At 41.8% G+C, this 17,342-nt stretch overlaps 1 protein-coding gene across 1 annotated transcript in view; it reads right to left on the reverse strand.

Annotated features, from left to right (window-relative positions):
- The window catches only part of TENM1 (teneurin transmembrane protein 1), a 544,190-nt gene that overhangs the window by 54,712 nt on the left and 472,136 nt on the right, over window positions 1–17,342 (reverse strand). The window contains exons 21-22 of the mRNA XM_058196608.1: window positions 15,145–15,377; window positions 1,714–1,868 (exon numbers count right to left, since the gene is read on the reverse strand). Coding sequence (XP_058052591.1) covers window positions 1,714–1,868; window positions 15,145–15,377 — 388 coding nt within the window. The remainder of the gene's footprint in view (window positions 1–1,713; window positions 1,869–15,144; window positions 15,378–17,342) is intronic.

A 17,342-nucleotide genomic window follows, 5' to 3' on the forward strand; every position in this document is an offset into this window, starting at 1 on the left:
TTGATGTCCAAGATTGGGCACCAGACTCGGGAAGATTTTTGGACTGAAGAAGCAGGATTTAAGAAGTCCTCAGGGTAGATGTAGCTTGCTCTGGTTTTTTTTTTTTTTTGACCTGCAATTTCACTTTTCCCCTTATTTCAAATGAATGTATAACTTTGCCACCTGGATAATTATGTTCTCTATGACTACATAGAGGGCTGCAGTGGCTCAGTGACTAAGATTCTCAGCTTGTTGGTCGAAAGGTCGGCAGTTCAGCGGTCAGAATCCCTAGCGCTGCATAATGGGGTGAGCTCCTGTTACTTGTCCCAGCTTCTGTCAATCTAGCAGTTCGAAAGCAGGTAAAAATTGCAAGTGGAAAAATAGGGACCATCTTTGGTGGGAAGGTAAACCTGGGTTTAGCTCATAGAATCATCCGTTGTAATGTCCTTCCTGCCAATGACTACTTCAGTTTCAACTACAATAACACAAGAGCTACCAACAGATTTAAACTTAATGTCAACCGCTCCAGTTTAGATTGCAGAAAACACGATTTCTGTAACAGAATTATCTATGCTTAGAATGCATTACCTGACTCTGTGGTCTCTTCTCATAACCCCAAAAGCTTTATTCAAAATCTATCCACTGTTGACCTCACCACATTCCTAAGAGGACTCTAAGGGGCGTGCATAAGAGCACAAACGTGCCTACCATTCCTCTCCTATTGTTTCTTCCCCTATATATATATATATATGCTTATACTACCTTGTTTCTCCTCATATATATGTTTATATATTATATAATCTTTTGTGTTATGCTTGTGTGTATTGTTATGAGAAAATTAAATAAATAAATAAAAAATAAATGAGTCATGATGGCCACATGACCACAGAGACGTCTTCGGACAGCGCTGGCTCTTCAGCTTTGAAACAGAGATGAGCACCGCCCCCTAGAGTCGGGAACGATTCGCACATATGTGCGAGGGGAACCTTACAGCTACATACACCCAAAGGAGTATTTTATAGAGACAGAGGCAACTCTGGAGCAACTCTTGTGAATCAGAACTTTTTTCATCAAGCTATATTTTACAGCAGACTCAAGACATTCCCACTATTCAGAATAAGAATACAAAACTCACAGGAGGGATACCTACAGAAAAGATATTAAAGAAGTTTTGGGATACCGTATCTTCTTTAAGTCTGCTATTATACATTCCTGTCTCTCAGGTGGATTTACTGGCTACGGAGTGGCTTCCAAGCTCAGGGAATACCTTTAGAATTCTACTAAAGTTTAATTCTCCCATAATCTTATTAAAGTTAATTAGGATGAATTAGCACTGATGATGTTACCTAGTTTGGGTAATAAAACGTCTGCAAGAAAACAAGCAAGCTCAGAGAGCACCAAGGACCCCCCATGTCAACCCTAAGCTACAAATCTTCTCCTTTATTACTAATTAGGATGAAAAATTAACTGGCCTTCAGATTTATCACAATCAAGATTTCACTGCCCTATTTTGAGTCTTGGGAGATTTCAGCTGAAGTCACTGTACAATACATAAAATACGTTGCTAAATGCATGTGAAAGTTTTGTCATCGGGAGACATCAGAAACGATCTCCAAGTCAGCTCCATGAGCCAATGTGACAGAAGTATTTGTTAATGCCTAAATTTGTCATGCAAAATGAAAATCGGTTTCCAGGCCGAACAGTAAATGATGTATGGAAACAGTGAGTGGTGACCTGAGAAATGTCCATGCTGGCATCACAGCGCAGAGGTTGAGTTGATGTGAGGCCGTTTGAGCCTATTAACGTTGTGATCTGCCCACTTGCATCAATCTTGCGAATCATGGTGCCGTCCACAAAGTAAATGAAGCCATGCTTATCCACGGTGATACCTGTTGGGAGAAGGGAAAGAAAATTCAGCAGCAGGACTAGGAGAGAATAGGACTATAAATGCAAGACGGAAGAAGGCAACCACCGAGCAAGGAATAACCTTAACGGAGGACATGGCTGAAAAATCTGACCTCCCTTATACTGCTTGGAAGACCCTGAAGTTGAGGTTGAGAGTTGGATTGCCTAATTGAAAAAAACAATATGCTCAAGTGGAGGCTCTTAGTCTTAGTGGATAACAACATGCTATGTCAGGGGTCTGCCAACTTGGCTCTTTTAAGACTTGTGGACTTCAACTTTGCCAGCTTTGCTGGCTGAGGAACTCTGGGAGTTGAAGTCCACAAGTCTTCAAAGAGCCAAGTTTGCAGATCCCTGTGCTATGTGAATGCAGAGAGACACAGAGCCTGGCCCATCTTCTGTATGTCGGCTGCTACCAGAAACATGTACTGAAAATGGCTTATTTTTGGCCAACAATAAGGCTAAATAGTGGCTTGATTCTGGCAGTTTAAACTTTGATCTAGAGAAAGGAGGAGGAGGAGGAGGAGGAGGAAAAGAAGAAGGAGGAGGAGGAGAAGGAGAAGGAGAAGAAGAAAAGTTTGGTTCTGAAGACCTTCCTTGGTTTTTACTGTGATTTACTGGTCTGCTGTGCTTTTAAATGTATGAGCCTGTCATGTACAGTAAACATTCTTTATTTTTATCAATATTTTTCACCATCATGAAGAATGTATGAAGTAACCCTGAAGGAGCAGAGGTCAAAACAAAACATTTCACAAACTGGACATTAGTCGATTAAACTGCACTTGGACATCAGCTGATTGAGGAAGTAAGTCAAGAGGAGTTATTTCTGGACAGAGACGGATGGGTCCGTCAACCCGGAGTTTCTCATTTTTAAAAAAGAGCCTGATTCTGAATTTACTCCACCCCATTTCTTTATCACTCTGATGTCTTTTATAGAAAAACAACAACACAACACAATAACAATACTCAACAGGATTGGGTTTGAAATGCTTCTAAACTATCCAAACTTTGATTTAAACAGTTTAAACGTTCAGTTTTGTATTAGTCAGAAAACAGCTTACAAGTGTTCCTGGTTGATCCAACCAATACAAGATGTTTTTGAGAGTCTCCCCATCTTCTGAGTTTTGGAGGGTTATGGACAAGGTAACCATCCTTTTCAGCAGTTGCTGAAAATTTATGGAATTTTCTCTTTCTTAAGCTCCATCTAATGGCCACCCCCCATTGGTTTATTTATAAAACAGTCTTATTCTACCATGCCCTTGGTCCTAATTGAATAGAAGCCATGCAGATGCTTTTTATAGGAATCCTATTGTTAACTGTTCTTTTCAATTGTGCTGCTATTGTTTTATTGTTTGCTGCACATAGTCGGTTGGAAATGAGGCCTAGAAATGCTATAAAAATAGATAAGCACATAGCCATTTCCAAGTATTTCTTTTTGATACGCTTTTTCCAATCGTACAAAAAATTTTGAGTGCATATAATTTCCCCGGTATCTACACTATTACGCACATTTGATGCAAAGAGCTGTTATCTCCAAATCTGGAGATCAAATACTGAAGGATAACTGCATTCTGATTTCCATATTGATTTAACAAATGTAGATTTGATACACTTTTACAAAAAAGTGAGTACTGGATAATATGCGTTCCATGCTGACTTCTAAATACGTACTGCACTTTAGGCCCAATGAGACTGAAAATCGTGTAATCTTTCCATCCATCTGCCTTAAATATTTTTTTTTTTATTTTATCTCTTGAAACGGTTTAGAAATAGACCCAGAAAATGATATAAAATAATATTGGAAGAAAATGACAGGTAGAAAGAAGCTTTTTTTTTTAAGCTTGAAAGCATCAGAATGGCTTAGAAACATAGCAATTATCTACTTGATATATGAAATTCTGCTATACTGGAATTATACTGATTCTTTAAAGCAGTATAGTTACAAATGGTTCATATACAGTATGGCTACACTAAGGCAGGGTTTGTTTAACTATCATTTATTTTTTTAAGCTACCATTGACCGAGTCTGTATAACAGTCATAAACTGTTATTTGCTAAGCTTCACACCGGAGTTCAGAGAACATGTGAAGCAACCAACAAAAGTCAGAAGAGCTTAACTTGATGAACCCAAACATTTGAGTCCCAGATGTGAAGATGTAGAGAACAAAGAAGATGACTTTGACGGAGATATGTAGGGTCTGTTTCCTAGACAACAAGAACTAAAGCATTTTTTAAAACCCAGAATATCCAGATAATTTTTAGCAGCAGCTCAGACACATCCCTTATTCGCCGAACTATGAAATGGAGAAAGAGGTTTAGCACAATGAGATTTGCAAGGTTTTGTTATTATTGATTATGTGTCATCAAGTCGCTGTCAACTTACGGGACCGTCTGCTGCCACCGAATGCCTCCCACCGACCCGTGCGCTCTCACAGGGAGGGACTCCTCAGGGTGCCGTCGGCCAGGCAGTGCCGACTGGCGACGCCCAGGGGAAGGGCCTTCTCTGTGGGGGCCCCCACTCTCTGGAACGAGCTTCCCCCAGGACTTCGTCAACTTCCTGACCTTCGAACCTTCCGCCGTGAGCTTAAGACACATCTATTTATTTGCGCAGGACTGGACTAGATTTTTTAAATTTTAAATGTTTAAATTTTAAATTTGGTTTTAAATGGGGTTTTATTATTTATATCTCTATTTTAAATATTCGGCCTATCTAATAAGTTTTTTAAATTAATGTTTTACTTTGTATATATATATGTTTTTTTTATATGGCTGTAAACCGCCCTGAGTCCCTAGGGAAATAGGGCGGTATAAAAGTATGAATAATAAATAAATAAAATAAATAAATAAATAAATAAAATCCTAGCGACCAAACGATAGGTTTTGTCCATGATGAGCTGTTCCTAACCTTGCCTTCAGATCTTCCAGAATTGCAACTATCATGATTATAACTTCTGGTTACCCTTCTCTCCTCTTTTTTTCCTATCTTTCCCAGAATTCAAACTTCTCTAGAAAGCTGAAAAATTAGACAGAAAGATGGTTTCTTCCCCATGCCATCGCTCTGCTAAACACCTACTACTACACTGTCTTCTAAAGATATTTACCTGTGTAATAGGCTATATTGCTGTTATCCTTGTTATCTTCTCTTCTTTCTCACCGTCTCATCTTTTCTACTACCTTCTTATGATTTATCACATATTGCTTGCATTTCATAATTATGATTGTTTTTTATGTTTTACGATCTGTGAGTTATCACTTTGTTGCTTTTTATGTACACTGAGAGTTTATGCACTGGAGACAATTTTCTTGTGTGTCCAATCACACTTGGCCAATAAAGAATTATATTCATTCATTCATTCGTTCATTCATTCATTCATTCGTTCATTCATTCATTCACCAAGTCACTGTCAACTCCTAGTGAACAAAAGATAGATTTTCCTCCATGATCTGTCCCTAACTTCGTCTTTCAAATGTTCCAGCACTAAACCCATCATCATCTAACTGCTGGTCATCCTTCCCTTTTATTTCTTTTTGCCTTTTCTCAGCATTAAAAACTTCTTTAGAAAGCTAGGTCTTCACTTAAACATCTCTGAATCTGTTATTGAAGCAAAGCCAGGGGTGAAATGCTCCTGGTTCGGACCAGATCGGCCGATCCGGTAGTGATGGAGACAGGTGGTTCGGAGAACCGGTAGCAAAAATTCCTGCCCCCGCCCGCCCATGCCCACCCAATACCTGGTCTCCCGATTTCCTGCTTCTTTTAAAAATGCTTTAAAAAGGTAAACAGAAAGGCTCTGACTATCACAGCTGAGCCACATGATCATCAGAGCCTTTTTTTTTACTTTTAAAAGCATTTTTTTACAACCTATTCAGCCGAATAGGTTGTAAAAAATGCTTTTAAAAGGTTTAAAAAAAGGTCGCACACTACAGATGATCAACCCCGGCAACCTGTTCTACTTACCCCATGTCTCCTTTTGGTGTGCACTGCACGCGCACCTTGCATTTGGTGCATGGTGCGCACTGCACATGCGTGTACGCAACGCGCATGTGCAGCTAGCGAACTGGTAGTAAACCGGTTCAGATTTCACCACTAAGCAAACCTTAATGAATGGAGTCTTAGCCTCCCTTTTTTTTAATCCTTAAATTTTTAGTTTTATTTCCAAAGTTAAAATGCAAACTTTAAAAAAAAACAAGAACAAAGCAAAACTAAACAAAAATGAGAAAAATGTGCATAAAAACAAAAGAAAAAAGAAAAAAACATATCACGTATTGCCCCCTAGTTGAATACTAAGAAGTATATTTCAGCAACAATAGTTTTGCAAAACAGGCTCACAATTTATGAACTTCTACAACTTTGTTTACCCAACCACTATACCAACGGTCACCAACTGGTGGTCCGTGGACCACTGGTGGTCCATGAGAAAATTTTGGTGGTCCACAGAAAAATTATTTGCATTTTTAAAATTGCACTAAATCAGGGGTCCTCAAACTACGGCCCCTTGGCCGGATATGTGCAATGAACGTTTGTGTTGCTTCAGAGAGTCTCCCTCTTCGGGGTCTTCTTGTGTGGGTCGGAGGGGGACAGAAATTCCAACTTAGGGTCTGCTTCAGCCTCCTGGTGTGGGGCTTTGGGCAAAGGCTAGAAGGAAGAGCCGCTGGTGGCGAAGAGCCGGAGGGCCTTGTTCCAATGGGACTGCCTCATGGCCTGGAACTGGCTGACCATCTCAGCCTGCTGAGCCTCCAGTCGCCAGTACCTGGCCTTGCACTCCAGCAGATCTTCCCTCTGCTTGGAAAGCGTATGCTCCTAGTCCTCAGTGAGGTGCTTCTGCTGAGCCTTCTCAGTCAAATGCAATTTGAACTGAGCCAGCTGTTTTGCCAACTCTTTCTCATGGTGAATGCTAAGCTCCAACAACTGCTTCCTGTAGTTAAGGAGCCTGGGCAGGCAGGCAAGGAGGGGCTGGGAGGCGAGGGGCGAATAGAGGATGGCAAGGCACCCCTTATGAGTGACATCAAGTTGACCACCACGGCGCCCACCCAGTCACATGACCACCTAGCCACACCTACCCAGTCGGTCATTAGGCAGGTCATATTAGTGGTCCCTGAGGTCCGAAAGATTGGTGACCCCTGATTTAGAATAGCAGTTATAAAGAAGAAAAGTGAAACACGTAGAAAAAATGAGATATATAAACATTATCACCATGTCAGTTAATACTTAGTTGGGTAAGCTTTAGCATTTATTACAGCCTTACAACGTCTTCCCATGGAATGAACCAAGTCTTTTAGTTTTGCAGCTGTTATAATGTGAAACCAAGATTGAACGATGGCTTCTATTAACTGGGTTTTACTGCTGGGTTGCTTCTAGTTCTGACTAACAAGTTTCTTTAGTCGGCTCCGTAGATTTTCAATTGGGTTAAGGTCTGGGCTATTCCCAGGCCATTCCAGCAGTGGAATAGGATTATCTTGAAACTCCCCCCAAAAAAGTGGTGTTATTAGCCATCAAACCTCAAAAATACACTTTTCCCAAAAGGTTTCCACAATTTTGGCCACTACTGTATGCTGAAGGAAAAAAAATATCCTGTCTTCTAAAACGCTGATTTAAACGAAGATTCCACAAAGTGTCATAAATTGAAATATGGATTCAATGAATGTGTGATACCACAAGGGATTTAGAATGATAACAACATGATAGACAAAAACAATTCAGAATATGAGACTTAGAAATACACATTAAGAACAAGGAAAGAATAAGACTCGATAAATTTGGCTGCCACTCAACTTCGTCTTTAGATTTCAGTGTCTGCAATCTCATGTAAAAATGAAAAGAGAGACACTTCAATTGCTAAGAACGTAGAGGAGATGACGTGTAGAAGGTAACGTAAGTGCCAGATCGATGTTTTATTAGCAAATAAGGACCAGCATGATGGAGACATGTTTGACTCAATAAGCATTCAATAAGGAATGAAAATGTATAAAGCCTCTGGCATCAGTTTCTTGTTGCATTTTTAAAATTTTGGAAAGCGTATTGAATAATATGCCAGAGGTTTTTAAAAGCAATAGCAACAGCACTTAGACTTATATACCACTTCACGATGCTTTACAGCCCTCTCTAAGCGGTTTACAGAGTCAGCATATTGCCCAGTGGTGGGTTTCAATTTTTTTTACTACCGGTTCTGTGGACGTGGCTTGATGGGTGTGGCAGGGGAAGGATACTGTAAAATCTTCATTCCTTCCCCAATCCAGGGGAAGGTTACTGTGTTGTGCCTCATCCTCCCCCCTCTCCTGAGCCGGCCCTCCTGCCTCCTCCCGGGCCTACTATCAGATTCAGAGTCTGATAATGAAGAGAAACGGCCTGGCATGCCTCCAGCCCCCAGCCCTGGCCCCATGCCTGGAGGGGATGTCAGGAATGAACAAACAAACCTCACTCACACGCAGCCATCAGAGGAAGTCAGCCACGGATTGGAATTACCCGGACCTATTCCTTCTGACCCCTCCCTTTCTCAAACAGCAGAAGACAATCTAAAGTGGGAGGATCCTCGCTTCCAGAGATCTGAGGGGCGACGTCAGCAGAAGGAAGGGAGGGGCAGGCCTGGATAAATGCTGAGTCATGGAGCCACACCCCACAGCCTATATAAAGGATCTGCTTTTTGGCATTCCTTGAGTCAAACAAAGTCTCATCCGGTTTGCTGAAGTCACACCTTGGATTCCTGCCTGCCCTGAGAAATCTGAAAGGAATTTGGCAAAGCTGCAGAGGCTTCATGGCCACACTTGATACAGACTTCCCAGACCCGGTCGTCGGAGGCGGAGTGGGACATGACATCCTGCATATTCCCCATTTCCTCCCGATCAACTGGGACTTGGGAGGCAGAGAATAGATGGGGGTGGGGCCAGTCAGAATTTTTACTACCGGTTCTCCGAACTAATCAAAATTTCCGCTACCGGTTCTCCAGAACTGGTCAGAACCTGCTGAAACCCACCTCTGATATTGCCCTCAACAATCTGGGTCCTCATTTAAGTCGAGGACTAGCTGTATTCTGACCACAGAATTGCAGTGCATTATAAAAGCTCCCAAACAGGTTACTTATAACGCATGATCATAATTTTATTATTACGTTATTGTATTATTTTACAGTGCAAAAATATCATTCTAATGCCTTATAAAAACTCCCAAATAGGTTAATTAAAGCTTTGCTGGCTGAGGAACTCTGGGATTTGAAGTCCACAAGTCTTAAAGTTGCCAAGGTTGGAGACCCCTGAATTAAAGGAAGCGGAAGTTCATCTTATATGACTGTAGCCTTTAAAAGTCAATCCTCATCCTACATAATCCACATGCAGTTTAGACACAGAAGCTGATTTAGGCAAATTCCATCTTTTACAAAACAGAAAAAAAAAATTAGACAGGAAAATCCCAAGCACAACTAAAAGACTGAGCATATGTAGCAGGCAGAAGAGGTGTTGGGGGGTGGAAATGCGAAAAGGAGTGTTGTGCCTCGTCCGCTTTCCCCGCAGCCGGGGCCTTCTTATCTGCTTCCGAACGCTGAGGAATGTCCTAGCATGCCTCCCGGCCCCAGCCTGGCTCCATGCCCAGACAGGCTGTGGAAGAAGAAGCGCCTCCAGCCCCCAGCCCTGGCTCCATGCCCAGGCAAACGGAGCAACTAGACCCCTCCCCCTCCCCCACAGCATGTGAGCCTGATGAAGGTCAATTACCAACAGCTGCAGACTGGAATGACCTTCGCTTCAAGAGAATTGATAAGCGGCGTCAACAGAAGGAAGGGAGGGGCAGGCTGGGATAAGTGCTGAGTCATGGAGCCACACCCCATGGCCTATATAAAGGATCTGCTTTCTGGCATTCTCTGAGTCAGGCAAAGTCTACCTTATCTTGCTGAAATCACTTTCTGGTCTCCTGCCTGCCTTGAGAACTTTGCTAGGACTTTGGCAGAGCTGCAGAGGCACGCCTGATTCGGATTTCCCTGACCTGGCCGTCAGCGGAGGAGTGGGACACGACAAAATCTAATAAATAAATAAATAAAGGAGAAAGAAATATGTGCGTGTTCTCTCTCTGTGTTAAAAAGGAACACCCTCTGTCTAAGTCCTTTTGTGGTGGGTCACAGGGCAGTGGTCCCAAAAGCAAACCAAGGTTGACCTCATAGTAGCTGAATATTTGCAAAAACGGGGCCTTCTCTAACACTTCATGTTAGGCAGAATGCTTACCGTTTTGGTTTTTTTTTTTTTTTAAAAAGGAGACAGCACGACATGAAATAAAACTCAGCACCAAGAAATGTCGAACAAATTTTCCTGACTTAGGTATGCAGTGCAATCCATAAAGTATTTAATGTAGGAACATTGCCCGAAGCTATCCATGTGCTCTCTCAAGTCAACAGAAGTGCAATTGTTTTATGAAGTGCAGCCCTAAAGCGTCAGGCAGGGCTCCGTTTCTTCCCCCCTTTCATCCCCACGGGCTAATAGACAATTTATACCAATACAATTTTTTTTTCCTTTTTGCTACTGACATTCTGATCAATATCGTCTCTTCCCTAACGGGAGAGCTAAATTTGGCATGGTGGTATTAATAGCAATTGCACTTAGACTTATATACCGCTTTTCAGTGTTTTACAGCCCTCTCAAAGCGGTTTACAGAGTTAGCCTACTGCCCCCCAAAATCTGGGTCCTCAGTTTACCCACCTTGGAAGGATGGAAGGCTGAGTCAACCTTGAGCCGGTCAGGATCGAACTCCTGGCGGTGGGGAAAGTTAACCTGTAATACTACATTTTAATCATTGCCCCATCACAGCTCAGGAGGAAGAAAAGGGGAAGGGAGCGAGGAGGGAGGGAGGGAGGGAGGGAGGGAGGGAGGGAGGGAAGGAAGGAAGGAAGGAAGGAAGGAAGGAAGGAAGGAAGGAAGGAAGGGCAATAGCAATGGAAATAGCACTTTGACTTATATACTGCTTCACAGTGCTTTTACAGCCCTCTCTAAGCGGTTTACAGAGTCAACCTACTGCCCCCAACAATCTGGGTCCTCATTTTACCCACCTTGGAAGGATGGAAGGTTAAGTCAACTTTGAGCCTGGTGAGATTTGAACTGCCAAATTGCAGTCAGCTGGCAGTCAGCAGAGGTAGCTTGCAGTACTGCACTGTAACCACTGTGCCACCATGACTCATGGTCTGAAATCTGCTCTGGAGTGAATATAGAGTTCACGAGGGTCAGCAGAAGTACAATCAGTAGTGTTCACACTACCACACTGTTCATGCATTGATTTGACATTTTTATAAAAATTTAAAAAAAATAAAAAACTTGACAAAAAAAAGAAGTATAATTGGAGGAGAGAAAGGGTCAGTAGGTCACTTCTTTCCTTGTTGTTAGTTGCGAAGTCATGTCTGACCCATCGTGACCCCATGGACAATGTTCCTTTAGGCCTTCCTATCCTCTACCATCCTCTGGAGTCCATTTAAGCTCACACCCACTGCTTCAGTGACTCCAGCCAGCCACCTCATCCAGTCACTGTCATCCCATTCTTCTTTTGCCCTCAATCTTTCCCAGCATTAGGCTCTTCTCCAGTGAATCCTTCCTTCTCATTAGGTGGCCAAAGTATTTGAGTTTCATCTTCAGGATCTGGCCTTCTAAAGAGCAATAAGGGTTGATCTCCTCTAGGACTGACCGGTTGGATCGCCTTGCAGTCCAATGGACTCGCAGGAGTCTTCTCCAGCACCAGATTTCAAAGGCCTCGATTCTTTGGCGCTCAGCCTTTCTTATGGTCCAACAGAAGACACATCTTTTTATTTGCACGGGGCTGGCTTAAATTGATTGTAACAAATTTTTAAATTCTTAGAAATTAATTTTAAATGGGGTTTTTTAGCTTATTATATATTTTACTTCTCAGGCCAATTTTAAAATAAGTTTTTTAACTGCATTTTAAATTTGTATATTGTACCGTCTGTTTTATTCTTGCCTGTACACCGCCCTGAGTCCTTCAGGAGAAGGGCGGTATAGAAATCAAATAAATAAATAAAATAAATAAATAAAAACTTTCACAGCCATACATTCTTACATACTTTCATACATTCATTCATACATCTTTCCTTCTGAGGTCTTTATTCAATTTAAACCAATTTACAGATTTAAACAAATGTACATATGCTTATAACAGCTTTCTCCCAAAGGGTGGATATAAGACTTCTTAATTATAACTGTTTTTATATTTATCATTTTTACTTTTTGAATCTGGTTTCCCATTGACTTTGCTTGTCAAAGGATTCACAAAAGGGGATCCCATGGGACTCCATCGTAAATATGAGTCAGTTGCCAAGCATTTGAAGTTTGATCACTTGACCATGGGATGCTGCAACAGTCATACGTGTGAACAACGGTCGTAAGTCATCTTTACCAGTGCCGTTCCAATGGTTCAGTAACTTAATGAATGGTTGCTTAATGAACTGTTGTAAGTCAGGGACTATCTATGTATCTTCTGCAGACCTCACTGTGGAGCAAGAAAAGCTAAATTCCATACAGTATCATTAACCCAACTCTTGATATATGCAAATGAATACCAATAAGCAAAACAATGCTTTCACTTTTGCATTAGCTGTCAAATTTATATCCCCCTCCCCTTTTTTTTTTTTTGCCTGCTTCATATCACTGGAAGCTCTGAAGTCTTTTTCCGGTCTTCGACAGATAATTTATTTGTATATCTGCTACCAAAATTTGTCCCATGATTTTTTGAAGTCTTTGTGAGTTAATTGAGAAATGTATGCATTCCAAAAACGTTCACCTAAAAGCACCTTGTACTCCTGCACAGATCCGATAAAAAGAAAAGCTGTGTTTGGAGATATTGCACACTTTCCCGTAACATTTTTTTCAAACGAAAGAGTGAGTCCAATTGGTTAATTTTACGGTTGCAAAAAAGAAAAGAAAAGAAAATTGCCTGCCATCTTATTCCAAACTTTTAAATTTATCTTTGGTCCTTTTCATTAAAACGGCTCTGAAGAAACCGCTAAGGCAATTTTATGCAATTAGTTATATTTATACACTTCCACAATACACACTTAGAAATAACATGCAACTAATTTAGAGTTTAAAAAATTATCAGTTTTAATTTTTTTTAAAATTGCTTTCAGGATGGATCAAGTCACAACAAAATTTTCAACGCTCCATTTCTGACATAAACATCCCTTTGCATGTAGGTGAATGACACAGACTATAAAAATTAACACCTTTCAACATCTATTTGATGAAAATAGGCATGTTTGCCGGAGTGTCAGGAGCACAAACAAGTTGCAAGAATAGATGTTGGCTTCTTTTGCTATCAAGTTGCGTAAATCTCAACTTCCACAAGCTTCTCTTAGAAAATGTATTTCACAGCATCTGCACGCAGTGGACTTAGCTTTATATATGGGAGTGAGGAATTGTTTTGTTTCTTTCTGCAAACTCTCTGAAGCTCTAAGATGCACCAATTACAAACAAACAAACAAAAAAAACAAACCACAAAATAAGCCTAATACAAACCCATTTTTTTAGTTCAGTTATGCTGTGCTAAAATGTGCCTTGGAGTTCATAGACGATTTCTTTCCCCTCCTATTTTCTAGTTTAACTTCAAAGAGCTTGTTAACTCCTTTGCAATTTATCTTGGGAGGGTTTCTGAATGTGGCTTTCTCTTGAGACTTAACTGATCTGGAGGAAACTGGGGCGGAATTTCCCCCCCCCCTCTAATGAGAAACAAACTTTCATGTGTCCCTCACACGCTTTATAAATAAATAAGTGCAAAACATTGCAGAATGGAATGGAATTGGAGTGCCTGACAGTCAAGGACCCAACAGGAAAGACCACGTAATAAAACATTGGGTATCCAACTAAATAAGAGCAAAAGTCTTGTATTCCAAACATGACAAGTGAATCAAAGGAAGAAAGGAAGGGAGGGAGGGAGGGAAGGGAAGGGAAGGGAAGGAAGGAAGGAAGGAAGGAAGATGGGTGAGTGAGAGGGAGGGAGGGAAGGAAGGAAGGATATTAAAAGAGAGAAAAGTGTCTTCATCCACCCTTGGCGTTGGTCCCATTCACTGCCTTTGTCATTTCTAACATGGCCCCCATCAGATAATTCATGAATAAATGAATCCTTGACCCAAAGGAGTATATGCACCAGTGGTGGAATTCAAATTTTTTTACTACCGGTTCTGTGGGCGTGACTTGGTGGGCGTGGTGTGACTTGGTGGGCGTGGCAGGGGAAGGATACTGCAAAATCTCCATTCCTTCCCCCGCTCCTGGGGAGAGGACATTGCAAAATGTCCATTCCCACCCCACTCTGGGGCCACCCAGAGGTAGTATTTGCCGGTTTCTCCGAACTACTCAAAATTTCTGCTACTGGTTCTCCAGAACCTGTCAGAACCTTCTGAATTTCACCCTTCATATACACCCAATACTACAACTGTCTGAGGAGAACTAATGCATGATAAATTCATGTATTTCAGGTAAGTTGAGGCCAGACAACTCCTAAAACATTTCTTGCAGTGTCTCTATGGACATTCTCAGTCATCCAGGACATGGTCGTCCCAAAGGTGCTGATCCAGTTCTACAGAGGAATTATTGAGTCTGTCATTTGCACCTCTATAACTGTCTGGTTCGGTTCTGCAACCCAACAAGAAAGACACAGACTTCAGAGGATCATTAGAACTGCAGAAAAAATAATTGCTACCAACCTGCCTTCCATTGAGGACCTGTATACTGCATGAATCAAGAAGAGGGCCGTGAAAATATTTACAGATCCCTCACATCCTGGACATAAACTGTTTCAACTCCTACCCTCAAAACGACGCTATAGAGCACTGCACACCAGAACAACTAGACACAAGAACAGTTTTTCCCCGAAGGCCATCACTCTGCTAAACAAATAATTCCCTCAACACTGTCAAACTATTTACTAAATCTGCACTACTATTAATCTTCTCATCGTTCCCATCACCAATCTCTTTCCACTTATGACTGTATGACTGTAACTTTGTTGCTGGCAATCCTTATGATTTATATTGATATATTGATCATCATTTGTGTTGTAAATGTTGTACCTTGATGAAGGTATCTTTTCTTTTATGTACACTGAGAGCATATGCACCAAGACAAATTCCTTGTGTGTCCAATCACACTTGGCCAATAAAAAATTCTATTCTATTCTATTCTATTTTCAAGAGGCAATTGGACTTTCTTGATATTCTTTGGGATTTCTTGTAATGACATGAACAAAAGGGAACAGATGCAGTTCAATAACCACCACTATTGTATATTTCCTACCTCGTGGGCTGTGAAGAGCTGCTTCTGAGGCCCGACCTCCATCTCCACAGTGACTTTGATCAAATGGAAGGCACTGATCCCCGGTACCTGCCACAACCTCATAGTTTTTGGCCAAATCCTTGGTTTCGCTGAGAGATTTCACCTTGTAGACCCTTCTGGTGTTTGTATCTGACAAATAAAGGGATTCTGAGGCTGGATCCATGGCAAGATAATACTTGTGTGCTGGACTTGTGCTAAAAAAACAGAAAAGGAGAAAGACAGGATAAAAGTAACTGATGACGGAGCCATCTTCATCTGTTCTCCTGTGGACTCAAATTGCCCCGTTGTGCCCCGTTGTGCCAAGCTGCCACAAATTGCACTAATTTCTTTTTAAAAAGTGGTCGTTTTATGCAAGTGGTATAATTCAAGATAAAATGCAACACATATAAAATCAATTAAATGCTACATGCTAAATATTTCCAATGAACATGGAAAAATCTGTGTAGCAATGTTCTCTCCCCCTTGCAAATCATCATCCCTAATATTAGAATGTGGAAACTGGAGGCTTTCAAGAAGACTCGTCTGACATTGTATAGGGTTGTGCAGGGGTTATATCAGAAGCCCTCCAACGTCCCTTTCAACTTTGCTGTTATATGTTCTAAAAGAACTTTGTTATTGTTGTTTGGTAAAATCAGAAATATGGGCTTGGCTCAGGAGATGCCTAGTTCCTTCGAAAATAAAGTAAAAGCAAGGGAGAGAAAAATGCTTTCAAATGCTTTCATGTTTTATTACTTTAACTTTATAATAAAGGTAGTGTTGGCACGTCCGCTCTTGGTTTTGTGTCTGGACTACCTGAAAGATCTGACAATGATTTAATTAATGAAATTTCATTGCATTCTCAAAATTTAGGTGGTCGTTTAATGCTTACGATCTGACTTGGACGCTAATAAAATATTCACTGGTATATCAAGGTGAGTGATAATACCACTTTATACTGCACTAGTGAGGCCGTACTTGGAGTACTGCATACAGTTCTGTTTATTGTGATCTAAGAAGATGCTAAGACCCTAGAAAGTGTGCAGATAAGAGCAATAAAAATGATAAAGGGTCTGGAGGCTATATTGTATGCGGAATGGTTGAGGGAGCTAGGTATGTCCAGTCCAGTGAAGAGAAGGACTAGAGGTGACATGATAGTGGTCTTTCAGTACTTGAGGGTCTGTCACATTGATTCTCCAAAGCCTCTGAGGCAGTGGTGAAATCCAAATTTTTTTACTACCAATTCTGTGGGTGTGGCTTGGTGGCCGTGGCAGGGGAAGGATACTGCAAAATCTCCATTCCCACTCCACTCCTGGGGCCAGCCAGAGGTGGTATTTGCCGATTCACCGAACTACTCAAAATTTCTGCTACTGGTTCTGTCAGAACCTTCTGGATTTCACCCGTGCCCTGAGGCCAGAACAAGAAGTAATGGATGAAAGCTTGTTCGAGAGAGACCTAGAACTAAGGGAAAATTTCCTGACGCTGAGAAGAATTAATCAATGGAATAGCTTTTCTCCCAGAGTTCTAGGTGCTCCATTGCTGGAGGTTTTCAAAAATAGACTGGACAGCTATTTGACCGGGATGGTGTACAGCAGTGATGGCTAACCTTTTCCGGACTGGGCGCATATGCATGCGCCTGAAACCCTGTACATGCGCACAAACCCACACATGCATGCGCAACCCCATGCATGGACCCCTGCATGACACACACACACTCCCTACCCCCTCATGCACGCATGACCCCCCCTTCACACCCCCACGCGTGCCCCATCGCCCACACATACTTGGCAGAGACCTGAAGACCAGCTGGCCAGTGGGAGGCGCATGTGCAAGAGTGCTGGAGCTGAACTGGAGCGACAGCTCGCGTGCCATCAGGGAGGGCGCTGTGTGCCACATCTGGCAAGCGTGCCATAGGTTAGCCATCATGGGTGTAAAGTCTCTTGCTGTGAGCCGGGCCTTAGGCTAGAAAACCTCTCAGATCCTATGATTCTAGGTTTATATCAGAGGTGGGTTTCTGACCAGTTCTGGAGAACCACTGGCAGAAATTTTGAGTAGTTCGGAGAACCGGTAGTAGAAATTCTGACTGGCCTTGTCCCCATCTATTCTCTGCCGCCTGAGTCCCAGCTGATGGGGAGGAAATGGGGATTTTACAGTATCCTTCCCCTGCCACGCCCACCAAGCCA

This window comes from Ahaetulla prasina, chromosome 11 (genome assembly GCF_028640845.1).
Source record: "Ahaetulla prasina isolate Xishuangbanna chromosome 11, ASM2864084v1, whole genome shotgun sequence".
Classification (NCBI taxonomy): Eukaryota; Metazoa; Chordata; class Lepidosauria; order Squamata; family Colubridae; genus Ahaetulla; species Ahaetulla prasina.